Source organism: Nycticebus coucang, chromosome 2 (assembly GCF_027406575.1).
Source record: "Nycticebus coucang isolate mNycCou1 chromosome 2, mNycCou1.pri, whole genome shotgun sequence".
In the NCBI taxonomy this organism is placed as follows: Eukaryota; Metazoa; Chordata; class Mammalia; order Primates; family Lorisidae; genus Nycticebus; species Nycticebus coucang.
In genome coordinates, this window is record NC_069781.1 from 133,276,485 (window position 1) to 133,294,124 (window position 17,640).

The 17,640-nt window shown below is 42.4% G+C and overlaps 1 protein-coding gene across 11 annotated transcripts in view; it reads right to left on the reverse strand.

The window, feature by feature from the left end:
* BLM (BLM RecQ like helicase) overlaps positions 1-17,640 on the reverse strand; it is a 125,981-nt gene that overhangs the window by 40,929 nt on the left and 67,412 nt on the right. For all 11 annotated transcript variants that reach the window (XM_053581934.1, XM_053581937.1, XM_053581933.1 and 8 more), the window contains 3 exons: positions 11,491-11,686; positions 8,288-8,478; positions 3,351-3,498 (listed from right to left, as the gene is read on the reverse strand). In XM_053581934.1, the coding sequence (XP_053437909.1) occupies positions 3,351-3,498; positions 8,288-8,478; positions 11,491-11,686 (535 nt within the window). The remainder of the gene's footprint in view (positions 1-3,350; positions 3,499-8,287; positions 8,479-11,490; positions 11,687-17,640) is intronic.

The window sequence follows — 17,640 nt, forward strand, 5'->3', positions numbered from 1 at the left end:
TGCATCTTTAAGTTCCCTGATTGACTGTTTCATTTCCTTCAGCTCTGCTATATCCTTTTTATATTCTTCATATCGTTCATCTCTGATTTGATTCTGTTTTTGGATTTCCTTTTGGTTATTTTCCACTTTATTAGCAGTTTCCTTCATTGTTTCCATCATTTCTTTCATTGTTTTCAACATGTGTATTCTAAATTCCCTTTCTGTCATTCCTAACATTTCTGTATAGGTGGAATCCTCTGCAGTAGCTACCTCATGGTCCCTTGGCGGGGTTGTTCTGGACTGGTTCTTCATGTTGCCTGGAGTTTTCTGCTGATTCTTCCTCATGAGTGATTTCTTTTATCTGTTTCCTTGCCCTAATTTTCCTTTCACTTCCTCTTGCTCTTTAAGATCTTGTGCCTGTGGACTAAGGGTTACAGGACCAGAAGGGTGAGAAGATTGAATAGCAAAAAAGGGATGAAAGAAAGAGGACCGAGTGATAAGAAAAAAAAAAGAAAGATAGAGAAAGGCGAGGGGGTGGGGATAAGGAATATTGACAAAAAGAAGAGAGGCACAGAAAGAGGGAGACAGGGCAATATAGGTGTACAGTAGGGTACTTTGACACAACCTTAAAAAACCCCACCTTCTGGGGGTGCCCCAGTTGGGTGGTTCCCTTGAGGTCAGCAGCTCTTTGCTAACCTGATCAGATACAGTACCCCACCTCCACCAAGTAGAGAGGAAAGACAAAAATGCTATAAATCAAACCAAAACAAGCAAACAGAAAACTTTACGGGGATACAATGGGGTGAAAAACCAAATGATAGCGGTAGAAACACTAGCAAAAATGAAGTTGTAGTTATTAAAAAAGGCAGCAATGGGAAATTATAATTAAACTAGAAAAATTGAGAAAGAAAAAGGGATCTGTATGGAAAAGATTGAAATTAAAAAACAAAAGAACATCAACAACGTCAAAATAAACAAACAAACAAAAAAAAAAAAAGAAAAAAATACACAACCAAAAACAAAGCAGTTTGTATATGTTATTGAATATTGTCTGGGCAACACGTGGTCTTATGGGGTATGAGATGTTAGTCACAGTTCTGATACGACTGGAGGCAGCTGATTTCTCAAACCCCAGCAGGTAGACACCCTAAATCTCTCTTCAGCCCACTTAAAAGGCACTTTGAACTTGTAAACTTGCTGAGCAGAAGCTTTCCCAGCTTTCTTGCTGGAATCACTGCTGAAGTGGCTATCCACTTACCCAGGGTGCCAAAACCGGTCTCACTCTGCCCCTGAGGGTTAGGGCTGCAAGGCGGCTCAGACCCCACCCTTAGGCTACTTGGTTGCTGGGTTACCAGCTCCCACCCGTTTCTAGCTCTGCGACCCTGAGGGCAGAGCTTGCCGGGGCAGATCACTGACAATGGATCCGTGTGACCCACCGCCAAACACTATTAGCTCCGTCTGGCTCAGCGGCTCAGACTGGGGCCCTAGACAACGGCCAAAGTTCTCTGCACTCCCGCTCAGGCCTTCCCCAAGGCAGTTCAACTCAGTGCCAAGTCCAAGGACATCAAAACAGTTCACAGGTAAGGCCTTTCTGGTTTGCAGTCTCGCTGCTACTGAACTTACAGTTGTGGGCGGGTTTAGACGGATTGAACACACGCGACCACTTGCCGGTTTTCCACTGTTTTAGTCCTCCTCTTGGGGTCCAGAAGTCTCTCGCTGACTCCCTGTAGCCTCATAGGAGTGATGATAGGCAGTTCCCACCAGCCAGAGATGCCTGGAGTCCTATCTCCCCCGACTCACGGTGCCCAGATGCAAGGAAGCTGTTACTCGGCTGCCATCTTGCTCCGCCTCCTTCTTGAGACAGAGTCTTACTTGTGTTGCCCTCAGTAGAGTGCCGTAACATCACAGCTCACAGCAACCTCAAACTTCTGGGCTTAAGTGACTCTCTTGCCTCAGCCTCCCAATTAGCTGGGACTACAGGTGCCCACAACGTCCAGTTATTTTTTGGTTGTAGTTGTCATTGTTTGGCAGGCCGGGGATGAGTTCAAATCCCCTAGCACCAGTGTATGTGGCTGGCGCCCTAGCCACTGGGCTACAGGTGCCGAGCCATTAAGATGGGTTTCTTCTATTATTTTTACATCTAGATCTACTTCACCTCAAATTCTTCCCCAGACTCTCATAGTGGTAAAATTATAGGCATGAGTTACTGAGCCAGGCCTCTTCCCTACATTTATTTTGAGTTGTGGTTTGATTGCATTTTGTTCTACTTGTCAATATGCTTCCATCCATTTCGTAAAATATTTTTATAACCTAATGTGATGACAGTCTCTAACAGATTTAATCCCTATTTTATTTCCCTACTATAATTAAAAAAATTTTTTTTTTATTGTTGGGGATTTATTGAGGGTACAAGAAGCCAGGTTATACTGATTACATTTGTTTGGTAAAGTCCTTCTTATAGTTGTGTCTCGGCCCCAAAAGGTGTGTCACACACTGAGACCCCCACCCTATCGTTTTTTTTTTTTTTTTTTTCTTTTCCTGGTAGAGACAGGGCTTTTTGCTCAAGTTGGTCTCAAACTCCCTACCTCAAGTAATCCTTTTACTTCACCTCCCAGTGGGATCACAGGTGTGAGCGACCATGCCCAGGCCTCTTACCATCATTTTAATAGAGCCTTAAGCAAAAAGGCTTAAGCACTTTGTGCAGGCTGCCCTCTTGACCCAGCAGTTGTCTAAGCAACTCTTTTTTTTTTTTTTGTAGAGACAGAGTCTCATTGTACCACCCTCGGTAGAGTGCCGTGGCGTCACACGGCTCACAGCAACCTCTAACTCTTGGGCTTACGCGATTCTCTTGCCTCAGCCTCCCGAGCAGCTGGGATTACAGGCGCCCACCACAACGCCCGGCTATTTTTTTGTTGCAGTTTGGCCGGGGCTGGGTTTGAACCCACCACCTTCGGCATATGGGGCCAGCGCCCTACTCACTGAGCCACAGGCGCCGCCCTGTCTAAGCAACTCTCATTCCACTCACTCAGGTGAATGTGTATAAGCTTTTTATTTTCTTTTTTGTATGTGAAACTACCTCATTTTAATGATTCATGTAAATTCTATGAAATAATGGGCTTAATTCATAAAAACTTATTTATTCTTGTTACTCAAAAGCAGCGGTTCTCAACCTGTGGGTCAGGACCCACAGGAACTGTATTTAAGGGTTGCAGCATTAGGAAGGTTGAGAACCACTGCTCAAAAGATTTTAGTCAGAAACTCTTAAGTTTTATAACAAAAAAGACAAAAGAGATTTTTTTCCCTATGGACTTGTAATCTTTAAAGGTTCAATTTCAATTGCTGTAACTCAAACAATAAAAAAGATGACTTACCCAAGAAAATATCGACCAGCATATTCATAGTAAATCTTCCAGGAGGACCAATGTGTTTTATATTTCTTGCTCTTCGTGATAAACTATGTTCTTGAACAAATCTTATAATGCTTTTTACATCATCAGTCACATCTTTCATTTTATAATCCTATGAATAAAAAGAGATTACTTTCTACTCTAAGAAAATGATGCTTAGATAACTAGGGTTTAATATTAACTGTGGTAGATTGATCATAACCCATTTCCAAACCGAAGAAAGCAAGACAAAAAACTCAGGAGTTTCAAACACTCACTTTTGCCTAAGTTCCAGAACAATTAGCACTCTACTGTAACTACGTCATTACTCTTTCACAATGACACATCTTGTTTGTCAAATGGCTAATAGAGGTCTGGTGACAGGAGTATACACACTGTGTATACATGTATATATTTTTAATAAAATTCTTTAGTGCTCTGTCAATTTCTGGATGGTGACAACCTTTGGATGAAAAATTCTGTCCTGCCATACAAATTCATGAATTCTAACATCTTCTGGGTCTTTGGCGAAAGTCAATCCTTTACCAAAAAAACAGTGCCCTGGCTTGTCAGTGGCTCATGCCTGTAATCCCAGAATTCTATAGAGGGTGAGGTGGGTGGATCGCCTGAGCCCAGAAGTTTGAGACCAGCCTGAGTAAGAGTGAGACCCTGTTTCTACTAAAAGTAGAAAGGAAAAAACAAACAAACAAAAAAACTGAGGCAAGAGGACTGCTTGAGCCCAGGAGTTTGAGGTTGCTTTGAGCTATAATGCTGCAGCACTCTTACCCAGGATGACAGTGTGAGACTCTAGTGTCTTAAAAAAAAAAAGGAAAAAAAAAAAAGAGTGCCCTGTCATTCCACCTCATTCTCATTTCCAATTTAATTCCTGATACTTGCATATATACAAATGATGGTCTTTCAATATTCTGCCGTTTGGTGTCTGAACTGTCTCTGCTCTGACAATCCTGTTCTCCACATGGCCCCATCCCACACCTCCCTTTTCATGCTACCTAATAATGGCTAACCCTCCATTCCCAGATCACCTCCTTCAATCTTCCTAACTCCCATGGTCTTGTTTCTGACTCCAACAGTCCACTGGGACTGCCAACCCACTGACCCGCAGATTCAGATGAATTCCTAACTCAGCTTGAATATACAGCCATCACCACCAGCTCTTATAAATGCCCACTCCCTCCCTCCCCTTAGGTCACTCTACCACATCACCTGGAACAACGGAGCAGATCTGATTTTCCACTTACTCTATGCCTGTACCTGTGTGGCTGAACCTGGCTGGAGAAACACTATGCTGACTATTTTTGTTTTCTTTTTTTTTTTGTAGAGACAGAGTCTCACTTTATGGCCCTCGGTAGAGTGCCGTGGCCTCACACAGCTCACAGCAACCTCCAACTCCTGTGCTTAAGCGATTCTCTTGCTTCAGCCTCCCGAGTAGCTGGGACTACAGGCGCCTGCCACAACGCCCGGCTATATTTTTGTTTGTTTTCAACACATTGCCACAAACCTCAAGTGGACCATCCATGCCTCAGGTAATTACTACACTCCCCAAACCCAATCCTCCACTCTCTTCCAACAGGAGCCAGCAGAGCTATGGCCCATAACTACAAGCCTATTTTGTAAATGAACTTTTACTGGAACTTAGCTATGGAACAGGAATGGACAACTGGGGTATTTACTGTTTACGTCTGCTTTTGGACTACAATGGCAGAGTTAGGTAGTTGTGACAGAGATTATATGGTTGCAAAGTCTGAAACATTTACTACCTGGGCTCAGCGTCTATAGATGAGTGGGTAGGGTGCCAGCCACATACACTGGAGCTGGGGGGTTCGAACTCAGCCTAGGCCTGTCAAACAACAACGAACAACTACAACAACAAAAAAAGCCGGGCATTGTGGCGGGCGCCTGCAGTCCCAGCTAATTGGGAGGCTGAGGCAAGAGAATCGCTTAAGTCCAAGAGTTTGAGGTTGCTGTGAGCTGTGATGCTACAGCACTCTACTGAGGGCAACAAAGTGAGACTATCTCAAAAAAAAAAAATATAATAAAATAAAATATTTACTATCTGGTTCTTTAGGAGGAAGTCTGCTGACTCCATCCTAAATGACTGTGTTATACTTTCTCCTCTTTCTCTTCAATCTTCTGCATATCCTGATGAGAAACTAATGCATTAGGAGAGCTTTTTGCAGACTCTGCCTCCACCTGCATCTACCCACTTGCAGCACCTACTCTGGCTTCCTGATGCTCCCCTGTCACTGCAGAGCAGTCTCCCAGCTCCTGCTCAGAGCCAAGCCCTCCACCTTCACATGGACCCCACTCTCTGCTGCCCCTTCAGAGACAGCACCTCAGCAAGCCTCCTTTCCTCACACATCGAGCTTTTACCCTGGACAGATTCACTCCAGTCAGAATGCAAACATACCACTTTGCTGGTCATTTCTAGACTCTCCTTCCCCGCCAGCTACTGCCCTATTTCTCTGCTCATCTTTGCAGAAAAACTAAGTAGTCAAATGCCTCCAATTTTGCCCCACTCTACTGCAAATGGTCCTGGTCACTACCATGCCTGTAGTCCTTGCCATCCTCTACTCACTCCACGGCAGCACCGCGTTTTCAGCATTCCTTTCTCTTTGAACAAGTTCTGCCCTTAGCTTCCTTGTTTCCCTCTTATCTTACGATTCTCTTTCTTCATCTCCTTCCCCTTTATTTCTTTATGTCCCAGTGATAAGTCTGCTTTTTCCTCTTCTGTCTAAACTTAAACCCTTGAAGATTTCATCTGCTCTCATGGCTTTAAATGTCATCTATGTGGCAGTTACTTCCAAAGTGGTATGTACCACAGCCTCTTTTCAGAATTCTCCATCTAGTACACCTGTGTAACTCAACAGTCCCAAATAAAGCTCCTGATTGCCCTGCCACATGGCTGAGGACAGCTCTACTCTTCAGTCATTCCAGGACTCTGCCCTCCAGCACTTTGCCCCCCTCCCTGGCTCCCAACCCTAGTCAGTCCCCCGGGCTTCCTTCCTGTTCCTTAAATATACCAAGCATACCCCTCCTAAGGACCTTGTTTTTAGCTAAAGCTTCTGCCAAAAATGCTCATATCCAGAGAGCTATTCACCAACTCCCTTCAAGTTTTTGCTCAGATCTGACCTCAGACTCCCACAGGCTGCCCTGTCTATAGTAATACCACACCCTACATCCCTCTAAGCACCTCTGTCATGCTCTCACTACAGTCCTTTCTCCCCTCTGTTGTGCAAGGACTGCAGTCCTTGTCCTTTAACACATACTATTGTAATCAGCCTCCCCTCACTAGCATGGAAGCTCCACAAAGGCTAGGATTTTTATTGATTTTGTTCAATGATGTACCTAAAGGACAGTGCCTACTACAGAGCTCAACAGGTATCCGCTGAATGAGTGAAATGATCACCCCAGTGTCACCGGCTAGGGTGGCTGGGTGGTAGGAGACGGCCATGAATCAGGGTGATCACCCTGTGCTCTGGCTGGTGCGTGTAACTCTGTAAGTATCAAAGCTAGGTAAAAGCACATGTGTGTCCTCCTCTAGTCCATGAAGTGGTCCATATCTTGTCTACCTGTTAAGCTCCAACACCTCGCATAAACATTTTAAATAATACACCAAATGTGAAAATGTTTGGTAAACAGCAGACGTTAAAATGCAGAGTTATCACCGGGCACAGTGGCTCTCACTTAGTAATCCTGAGCACTCTAGGATGCTGAGGTGGGTGAACTGCCCGAGCTCAGGGCGTTCAGGACCTAGATGTGATGGAAGCCTGCAGTCCCAGCTACTTGGGAGGCTGAGGCAAAAGGATCACTTGAGTCCAAGAGTTTGAGGTTGCCGTGAGCTATGATGTCACAGCACTCTACCAACAGTGACAGAGTGAGACTCTGTCTCAAAAATAAATAAAAAGACTTAGCACCCATAGCTCAGTAAGAAGGGTGCCAGTCACATACACCAGGGCTGGCGGGTTCGAGCCCAGCCTGGGTCTGCTAAACAACAATGACAACTGCAACAAAAAAATAGCCAGGCATTGTGGTGGGTACCTGTAGTCCCAGCTGCTTGGGAGGCTGAGGCAAGAGAATCGGTTAAGCCCTAGAGTTTTAGGTTGCTGTGAGCTGTGATGACACAGCACTCTACCGAGGGCGACATAGTGAAACTTTGTCTCAAAAACTAAACTAAACAAATCAATAAAATAAAAATACAATGCAGAATTATCATAAGTACAAAAAGTACCTAATGATTGAAATCAACAACTTCCCAAGGTTATTATAGGATGATTATGAATTCATGCAGAAGCCACTGCCATTTTTTTCTTTTTTTTAATTGTTGTTGCAGTTTTTGGCCAGGGCCGGGTTTGAACCCACCATCTCCGGTATATGGGGCTGGTGCCCTACTCTTTGAGCCATAGGCACCAACCCCATTTTTCTTTATAATTTAAAAACAAAACACATAATGAAGCAATTTAATTGGTTTGAATTCAAAAACACAGTACACCAGCTATTGTTACCCTTTTGATATTTAAATATAGGTTATAGCTGAATTTAAAATATTCTACCTGCCCATATTAGATCTTATGGGATATATACATATTAATGATATTTCTAATACTATAATTATCAGTGCACATACATAACCTCAGTCAAAATACATAAATGTTTTGGACTTGTAGATGTCCAGTATATATATATATTTTTTACAGGCTTTTATAATTATTAAGAAAAGATAAAATTACTTCTAAAATGCTTCTATGCCAAATTACTATAGGGAGGAAGCCATCTTTCCCTTGTCTTGTCCCTTGGGGACAATCACCTATGTATCTAACTTATATTTATGTTTCTAAACCAGAAGAAAAAAATATCTTGGCAATTCCCTTAATTACAAAGAATTTTAAAATTTCTTATTTTACCTTTCTTTTACAGCAATTATCACAAGAAACATCTGGGTATTTCTTACAAAAATCAGGATTAAATCCATTTTCACCAAAGTAAGCCAAAAGCTGTATTCTCCGGCATTCTGTTATATTTTCACAGTAATGCACCATGCTATACAAATTATTGAAATGAGTCTCTTTTGTGTGATGATTTCCATCTTTTTCCACTAAAAAAGAGAAAAAGTATAGTAAGAGAAATATTTAGAATAGATTCATATAATTTTAAACATCAAGAAAATTACTATTAATAGTCTATGTCAATATGATATCACTCTATATTACAGTTAACTGCAATTTATGTTCATCCCTCAAGATTCTAGTTTTAGGCTGATGTGGTAGCTCATGCCTGTAATCCTGGTACTCTGGGAGGCTGAGGTGGGAGGGTTCCCTGAGCTCAGGAGTTTGAGACCAGCCTGAGCAAAAGTAAGACTCCATCTCTACTAAACATAGAAAAACTAGCCAGGCCTGTGGCAGGCATCTATGGTCCCAGCTACTTGGAAGGCTGAGGCAAGAGGTCTGTTTGAACCCAGGAGTTTGAGATTGCTGTGAGCTAAGCTAATGCAATGGCACTCTATCCTAGGGCAACAGAGCAAGACTCTGTTTCAAAAAAAAAAAAAAGAAAAGAAAAGAAAAGAATTTTCTTTCATAGGAATTGTTTTAATAGGAATAAAATATTAGATTGTTTTTTCAAATTGAAAAAAAGTGCCAGGCACAGTGGCTCATGCCATCCTATCACTCTGAGAGGCTGAGAGGCAGGTGGATTGCTTGAGCTCAGGAGTTTAGATTTGTTTGAGCAAGAGTGAAACACTGTCTCCAGAAAAAATTAAAAAGCCCACTGAGTCGTCGTGTTGGGTGCCTATGGCCCCAGCTACTCAGGAGGTTGAGGCAGAAGGATCCCTGGAGCCCAGGAGTCTGAGTTTGCTGTGAGATATGATGCCACTGTATGGTAGCCTGGGAGATGGAGTAAGACTCTGTTTCAACAACAAAAAACCAAGGCAAAAAAAAGTTTCCCCCCCAAATTTTCATTTTCCCCAATGATTAAGGTTTTTATGTTTGTTATATTTACTGCACAATCACATACTGAACTGAATGCCCCAAGTAAGTAGAGCATGGGCTCTCCATCTCCCTGAGTATTTGAGGTCATATTTAACTGTGCCATGGACCTAAGACTGCACAAACAGGTCCTGCAGGACATTCTAAATGAGGGAAACACAGCAACACCTGATATGTGTTGGACATCACACAAACCACTAGTTTGAGGTAGTTTATGGTTTTAACATCAGATTATGCCATAACCTTCCTTTCGGCAGTATAATGTCTTTGCAAAGCTGGATTTTTGTCAGTTGCTATGATATAAACAAGTATATCAAGAAAACAATGTGAAACAGGAAATGAGGGTGGCAGTGCCTAACTTGATTCCAAGGTTTGAGAACAGCAGATGTATACACTTCCCATTGGTAAGCAATTTTGTTTACTTAAGAATAAAATAAAAATATCATTTTTCTTCCAGTTTATGAGTATTATTTTTTCCAAACAGTTGCTACATTATTAGGACTTAAATACTTTTTTTAAAGTAGAGACAGAGTCTCACTTTATTGTCCTCTGTAGAATGCCGTGACATCACACAGCTCACAGCAACTTCCAACTCCTGGGCTTAGGCAATTCGCTTGCCTCAGCCTCCCGAGTAGCTGGGACTACAGGCGCCTGACACAACACCCACCTATATTTTTGTTGCAATTTGGCTGGGGCTGGGTTTGAACCCACCACCCACGGTATATGGGGCTGGCACCCTACTCACTGAGCCACAGGCACCACCCAGGACTTCAATACTTATTAAATTGTTTGGACCTAACATAAATTGGTTTTGTTTAAATACACAAATAGGCAAATAAAAGTGTAAAAATTTCATTTTGTTCATTGAGTACCATTTTGGTATAGTGTAAGAAACACGAACCTCGGAGTCAGATAAACTTGATTTCCATCAGGGCTCTGACACTTACTAGCTCTTTATCTTGTTTTCCTCCCTCTGTATGGAGGAAAGAAATAGTCCCATCTTTCAGGGTTGTTGTGAAGATTAAATAAGTTGATGTATGTAAAGCATTTAGAACAAACAGCATATAGTAAATGCTAAAGAAATGCCATCTATAATAATCACCATCACTCTATCACTACTCCCACTATTCCCACTGCTCCTGTTGCTACTGTGAATACCAGTGATCGTGGGGACAAAGTACAAGCCTTCATGAAGTTCACTCTCCTCATGGGAGCACCTCTAGCTGTCTTGACAAACAAGGTGGTGGGGTGGCACGTGCTCACGTGCCACTCCTCACGCTCAGAAAAGTGGTCTCAACATAAATAAATGTATTTAGAAAATATATTTAGCTATCCCTACAACCTAGTACAAAATTCGGCAAACTACATAATAAATTTCTAAAGTATGTATTTGTTTTGACTTAGCCAAGTCTAAGTCTAGAATGCCCTATATAAATAATTGTACAGATACCCAAAGATATCTGTACAAAGATGTTCAACACAGCACTATTGATAACAGTGAGACATATCAATGAACAACCTAAGATCTATTAAGTGGGAATTAGTTTAATAAATGCACAATGACCATATTATGGAATTCTATACTATGTATAGTCAAGCTCTGCATATTAACTAAAGTGATAATTACATCCTAGTGTTGACTAGAGGATCAGGTCCCTGTAGATGTATAAAAGTATGTATAATATGATCCCAGTTACATTTTAAAATATATCCACATGGGCAATGTAGACACCAAATATAAGCTATTGCCTCCCTCTAATGGGGGAGAATAGGGAGGAGGAAGAAGAGGGACATGTAGGGAGTTTCTTAAAATTGGAGGATTTTAAAATAGGTTGCATGTAGGAATTGGATACAGAGGAAACAATAAGAGGAGTTGCTTCTTAGGGTAAAAGTATAAGAAATGGTTTGTAAATTTTCTGCCTTGTACTGTACCATTTGAGTTTTAAGTAACAGCAAGTACCACTTTATGGTAAAAGAGAACTAAAATAAAATTTCCAGTCTATGTAACTTCTAGTCTAGTTATTTTCTATAACTAAGGAAAATGACCAAAAGTACACCCAAGCAGGAGTGTATCATTATTACAAGATTGAAGGTAACAGGGCATCTCCCAGTGGAGCTCAGCTTACTCATTATAAGTCTTTTAAGTCGGGTCACATCATGGTAAGTGTAGAAAAGCAGGCAGTGAGACATCTCCCCATCTCTTCCAGCTCTCCCAGATTCTTGGTAGTAACCCTCCATGGACTTAGGGAGAGATGCATGGATCACAAACCGCACATCCGGTTTGTCGATCCCCATGCCAAATGCCACTGTTGCACAGATAACCTGACAGAAAAGCAAAAGCCCGTTAGACTCATAATGCACTTAAAGGAACATTTTAATAAGAGATGCTTTCAAAATCTCTATTCTTTGTTTCACTTTAAAATGTACTCTACACAACAACCTAGTATCTTCACTTGGCCCCACTATTTAGCGTAACTAGTATGAGATGTTCACGTTAATAATTTGCAATTCTGTTAAAACCCAAGATGGTAAGAGAAGCTGAGGGTGGCAGACCCTTTTCGTGTGCTTTGGTACTACCACAAAAGGAAGCCAGTGTCATCTGCAGCAGACAGCCCACGATGTGTTGCCACTGTCGGTTCTGTTCCTTTTTTTTTTTTTTTATTAAATCATAGCTGTGTACATTAATGTGATCATAGGGCACCATACACTGGTTTTATAGACCGTTTGACACATTTTCATCACACTGGTTAACATAGCCTTCCTGGCATTTTCTTAGTTATTGTGCTAAGACATTTACATTCCACATTTACTAAGTTTCACATATACCCTTTGGCTGGGGCTGGGTTTGAACCTGCCACCTCCGGTATATGGGGCTGGTGCCCTACTCCTTTGAGCCACAGGCGCCGCCCTGGTCTGTTCTTTTTTTGTGAGAGTCTCAGTGTTGACCTGGCTAGAGTGCCAAGCGTCACCATAATTCACAGCAACCTCATTTCCTGAGCTCTAGCAATCCTCCTGCTAGGATTACAGGGTGAGCCACTGTGCAGGCCTATTTTCTGATATTATTGCATAGAAGGTGTTGTTCACATACCCGCGACATCCAGGTCAGCAGCCACCAACAGCTCATGTTGCTTTCAAGGCTCACACCTCCAGTGACTCAGGAGCAATGGCATTCTTACTGCTCCACTGCTCACTGTCATTTCCCGGGTAGAACCATATGATCACATACTAACACCTTTTATTTATCAGCCGATTCAAAGTCAAAACTTGTGATTTTTTTTTTTGGAGACAGAGTCTCACTTTGTCACCCTGGGTAGAGTGCTGTAGCGTCATAGCTCATAGCAACCTCAAACTCTTGGGCTTGTGATTCTTTTGCCTCAGCCTTCCCAGTAGCTGGGACTACAGGCGCCCGCCACAACACCTTGCTATTTTCAGAGATGGGTGTCTGGCTCTTGCTCAGGCTGGTCTCAAGTAATCCACCTGCCTTGGCCTGCCAAAGTGCTAGCATTATAGGCATCAGCCACTTCACCTGGCTAAAGCTTGTGAAATTTTAATTGAAACACATGTGGATTGGGCGGCACCTGTGGCTCAATGAGTAGGGCGCCGGCCCCATATGCCGAGAGTGGCGGGTTCAAACCCAGCCCCGGCCTAACTGCAACAAAAAAAAATAGCTGGGCATTGTGGCGGGTGCCTGTAGTCCCAGCTGCTTGGGAGGCTGAGGCAAGAGAATCGCGTAAGCCCAAGAGTTAGAGGTTGCTGTGAGCCGTGTGACGCCACGGCACTCTACCCGAGGGCGGTATAGTGAGACTCTGTCTCTACAAAAAAAAAAAAAAAAAGAAACACATGTGGATAAAGTCTGAGCACTGCTTACACTGGAAAAAAAAAAGATAAAAAGGACTGTGGATCTTGACCTGTACAAATTACTTAGTGGGAGCAAGGTGATAGCGAACTTTCAGAAGCTTGATAAATCAGTTGTTTTTTTTTTTTGAGATGGAGTCTCACCTTATCATCCTCAGTAGAGTGCTGTGTCATCACAGCTCACATCAACCTCCAACTCCTGGGCTTAGGCGATTCTTTTGCCTCAGCCTCCTGAGTAGCTGGGACTATAGGCGCCTGCCAGAATGTTCGGCTACTTTTTTGTTGCTGTTTGGCCAGGTTTGAACCCGTCACCCTTGGTATATGGGGCTGGTGCCCTACCCACTGAGCCATAGGCGCCGCCCTGATAAATCGTTTTTTTTTTGCAGTTTTTGGCCGGGGCTAGGTTTGAACCCGCCACCTCCGGCATATGGGGCCAGTGCCCTACTCCTTTGAGCTACGGGTGCCACCTCCCCCCCCACTTCCCCCAATAAATCAGTTTTTAAAACTCCATTTCAGTTGCTAATTTAGGAGCTATTTAACCCAGATCAAAATGTTGGCTCTCCAGGCAAAATTACAAATAAAACTACAAGTCTTCTTTTAGCACTTAAAAAAAAATTAAATTGCTACGGAAGAGTAGTATTTCAAAGGCAACCAAAATATCTGGCAGCCAGACTGATGTGAAGGACACATTTCAGTAACTGTGAGTATCAGAGAAAGGAACTGCAAACTCTGGAGATGTGGTCTAGCCTTGTCCAACTGATGCAGGATAACAATATGGCAGAGTGGTACATTCATCAACATTGGTCTGGCAGTAACTCCACTCCAGGGTAGTCATCCATCTAAAACTATAGCACTTAGATTAAAAGCAAGTCTCAGCTCGTCGCCTGTAGCACAGTGGTTAGGGCACCAGCCACATACACAGAAGCTTGCGGGTCCGAACCCAGCCTGGGCCTGCTAAACAACCATGACAACTGCAACAAAAAACAACTGGGCGTTGTGGTGGATGCCTGTAGTTCCAGCTACTCAGGAGGCTGAGACAAGAGAATTGCTTAAGCCCAAGAATTTGAGGCTGTGGTGAGCTGTGACGCCATGGCACTCTACCGAGGGAAGACTCTGTCCCCCCCCCAAAAAAACAAAACAAAAGCAAGTCTCCTTGGAAAGAGAAAGTCTACTGTAGTCTCTCGTGATGGAGTGCAGGTGAGAAGGCTGTGAGGCCAAATGTGCCACCCACAGGTCCAGAAGCGAGGCCTGCAGGATTCCATGGTACCATGGCATGGGGTGGGTACACACCTTTGAGGCACAGTCTGTAAGCACAAAGCCACCAAGATGCCAACTCCTCCTGGAGGCTCTTATTTCTGGTAACTGGGAAAAATGACCATGTTTTAATTCTAACTTCCTTCTTTGTGTTTTTAAAAAACTTCAGGCTATAAGCTACAATCATTTCTTTGTAAAGAAAAACAACCAAGTTTTATTCTGTCTCACACATCTAAGATCAGGGCTGTCCAGCTGGTGCAGGATAACAATATAGCTTATAAGGATTAGTGAGTCTGAGAGCAGAAACAATTAAATTAAAAAAAAAAAAACAAAAACTTCAGCTGGGCATGGTGGCTCATGCCTGTAATCCTAACACTTTGGGAGACTGAGGCAGATGGATTGCTTGAGCTCGCAGGTTTGAGACCAGCCTGAGCAAGAGCAACAGTCCATCTCTAAAAATAGTCAGGTGTTGTGGCAGGTTGTCCCAGCTACTGGGAGGTTGAGGCAAGAGAATCATTTGAGCCTAAGAATTTGAGGTTGTTGTGAGCTATGATGTTAAGGCACTCTACTGAAGGTGAAAGTGAGACTCCGTCTCAAAAACAAACAAGCAAAAAAACTGCACTGATTTTTAACCATATTTCTGATCAAAGTATTATATATCTACATATATCTTTATTATAGATTATACTAATACACATAAAAATTTAAAGAACTTGGAAAATAAGCACTCTTAGTTACACTCTTACTTAAAAGTGATCACTGTTAATATCCAGACTACTTCCTTCCAGGCTTTCTTCTTTCGTTCTTTTTTTTTTTTTGTTCTATACAATTTTCTTTTTATATGGTTGAGATTATATACTTTACTTTTTCTTTTTTTTTTGAGAGAGTCTTATTATGTCACCCTCGGTAGAGTGTTGTGGCATCACAGCTCACAGTAACCGTAAACTCTTGGGCTCAAGGGATTCTCCCTTGTAGCTGGGACTACAGGCACCCGCCACACACCCGACTATTTTTGTTGTTGTTGTTGTTGTTGTCATTGTTGTTTAGCAGGCCCAGGCCGGGTTCAAACCTGCCAGCCCCTGTGTATGTGGCTGGCACCCTAACCACTGAACTACAGGCGCAAAGCCTACTTTTCTTATTCTTTTTTTTTTTTTGAGACAATGTCTCTCTCTGATGGCCAGGCTGGAGTGCAATGCTGTCATCACACACAGCTCAGTGCAGCTTTGAACTCCTAGCTTCCAGGCTCAGCCCCGCAGTGCTAGGAACACAGGTTTGAGCACTGTATCCTGCTCTATAAACCCTCTTTAATACCGGAATATACAATGACGTACCAAATCTTTCTCTAAGGACATGTAAGCTATTTACATCAGGCTGTCTAGTACTAAATATTAGGTATTTATTATTATACAAAATGACAAACTAAACTCTATGCCCACATTTCAGATTGGGGACTCTCAATAGTCCAGTCACACTAGTTCCAAGAAAGGCTATCAGAAGCATCAAGTAAAAGTGCCTCTTAAAGCATTTTTACCAATGATTAAATAAAAATTTGCTAATGAGGGCGGTGCCTGTGGCTCAGTGAGCAGGGTGCCGGCCCCAGATGCTGAGGGTGGCGGGTTCAAACCCAGCCCCGGCCAAACTGCAACAAAAAAAAAATAGCCGGGCGTTGTGGAGGGTGCCTGTAGTCCCAGCTACTCGGGAGGCTGAGGCAGGAGAATCGCCTAAGCCCAGGAGTTGGAGGTTGCTGTGAGCTGTTTGATGCCACGGCACTCTACCGAGGGCAATAAAGTGAAACTCTGTCTCTACAAAAAAAAAAAAAAAAATTGCTAATGAAAGGTGAAAATAATCTCTTTTTTAGCCTAGGCTCATTTACTTTTTGAGACTCATGTTTTTCTCATAAAATTTTTCAAGCTCTTCTGTTTTATTTGCTGAAGATATTATTCCCTATTTTGTTGTCTTTTGTTTATTAATATAGAAGTGTTTAGTTTTTAAGTCATTTCTAGCAATTATTTCCTTTTGAGCTACTTTTAAGCTTAAGCACTCCTCTACTCCAAGTATACTATAAAATACCTACACTTATATTTATCTATAATTTATTTTGATATGAGAATCATAAAATTCCTCTCATTGGTTAACTGGTAACACTAGTTGGATAATCTTCCTCCCTCAATAATTGTTTTTTTTTTTTGAGACAGAGTTTCATTTTGTCACTCTCGGTAGAGTGCCGTGGTGGCACAGCTCACAGCAACTTCAAACTCTTGGGCTTAGGCAATTCTCTTGCCTCAGCCTCCCGAGTAGCTGGGACTACAGGTGCCGACCACAACGCCTGGCTATTTTTAGAGATGGGGTCTTGCTCTGGCTCAGGCTGTCTCAAACTTGTGAGCTCAGGCAATCTACCCACCTCAGCCTCCCAGAATGCTGGGATTACAGGTGTGAGCCACTGCACTCGGCCCATTCATTCTTTTTTTTAGAGACAGCATCTCATTCAGTTGCTGGAGAGCAGTGGTACCATCATAGTTCACTGTAATCTTGAACTCCTGGGCTCAAGTGATCATCCTCCCTCCGCCTCCCACACCTGCCTTATCATATATTGTTTTTATATGCTTTCAAGTCTATTTCTGGAGTTCTGTTCCGTTATTCCATAATACACATATAGTACAAACTCAGGCACAGGTGTTGTTATTATGATGTTTACTTAATTCTATACTTTCACTTGACTATTGTTCCAGGTAAACTTGAGAAGTTTACTAACGGGAAAAAACTCTAGAAGTTTGGTTAGTTTAAATACATAAATTAATATGGAAAGTTTAAAAAGTATAATTATTTCAGTGAATATGTAGTATAAATTGTGAACTTTCTGCATATCTGAAAATGCCTTTCTGTTGTTTTCAACATAAATGACAATGAGCTGGATATGGTCTCAGTCTCTCTTATTCTGATTCTGATGCAGACCTGTCTGTTTTGCTATATATATATACCTGCGATGTATTTATCACATATTTGACCACTGCTATGTGTGCACCTGTTTCAACTATAGGGCATGCTCCCTTGGGTACACTTACTATTCCTTGGACTGAATCCCTACTTCCTGTTGCCAACAAGTATCATTTCCACCCCCCCATTCTCAAAATATTCGCTACATCACTGATTCAACTGTCTGTATTGGG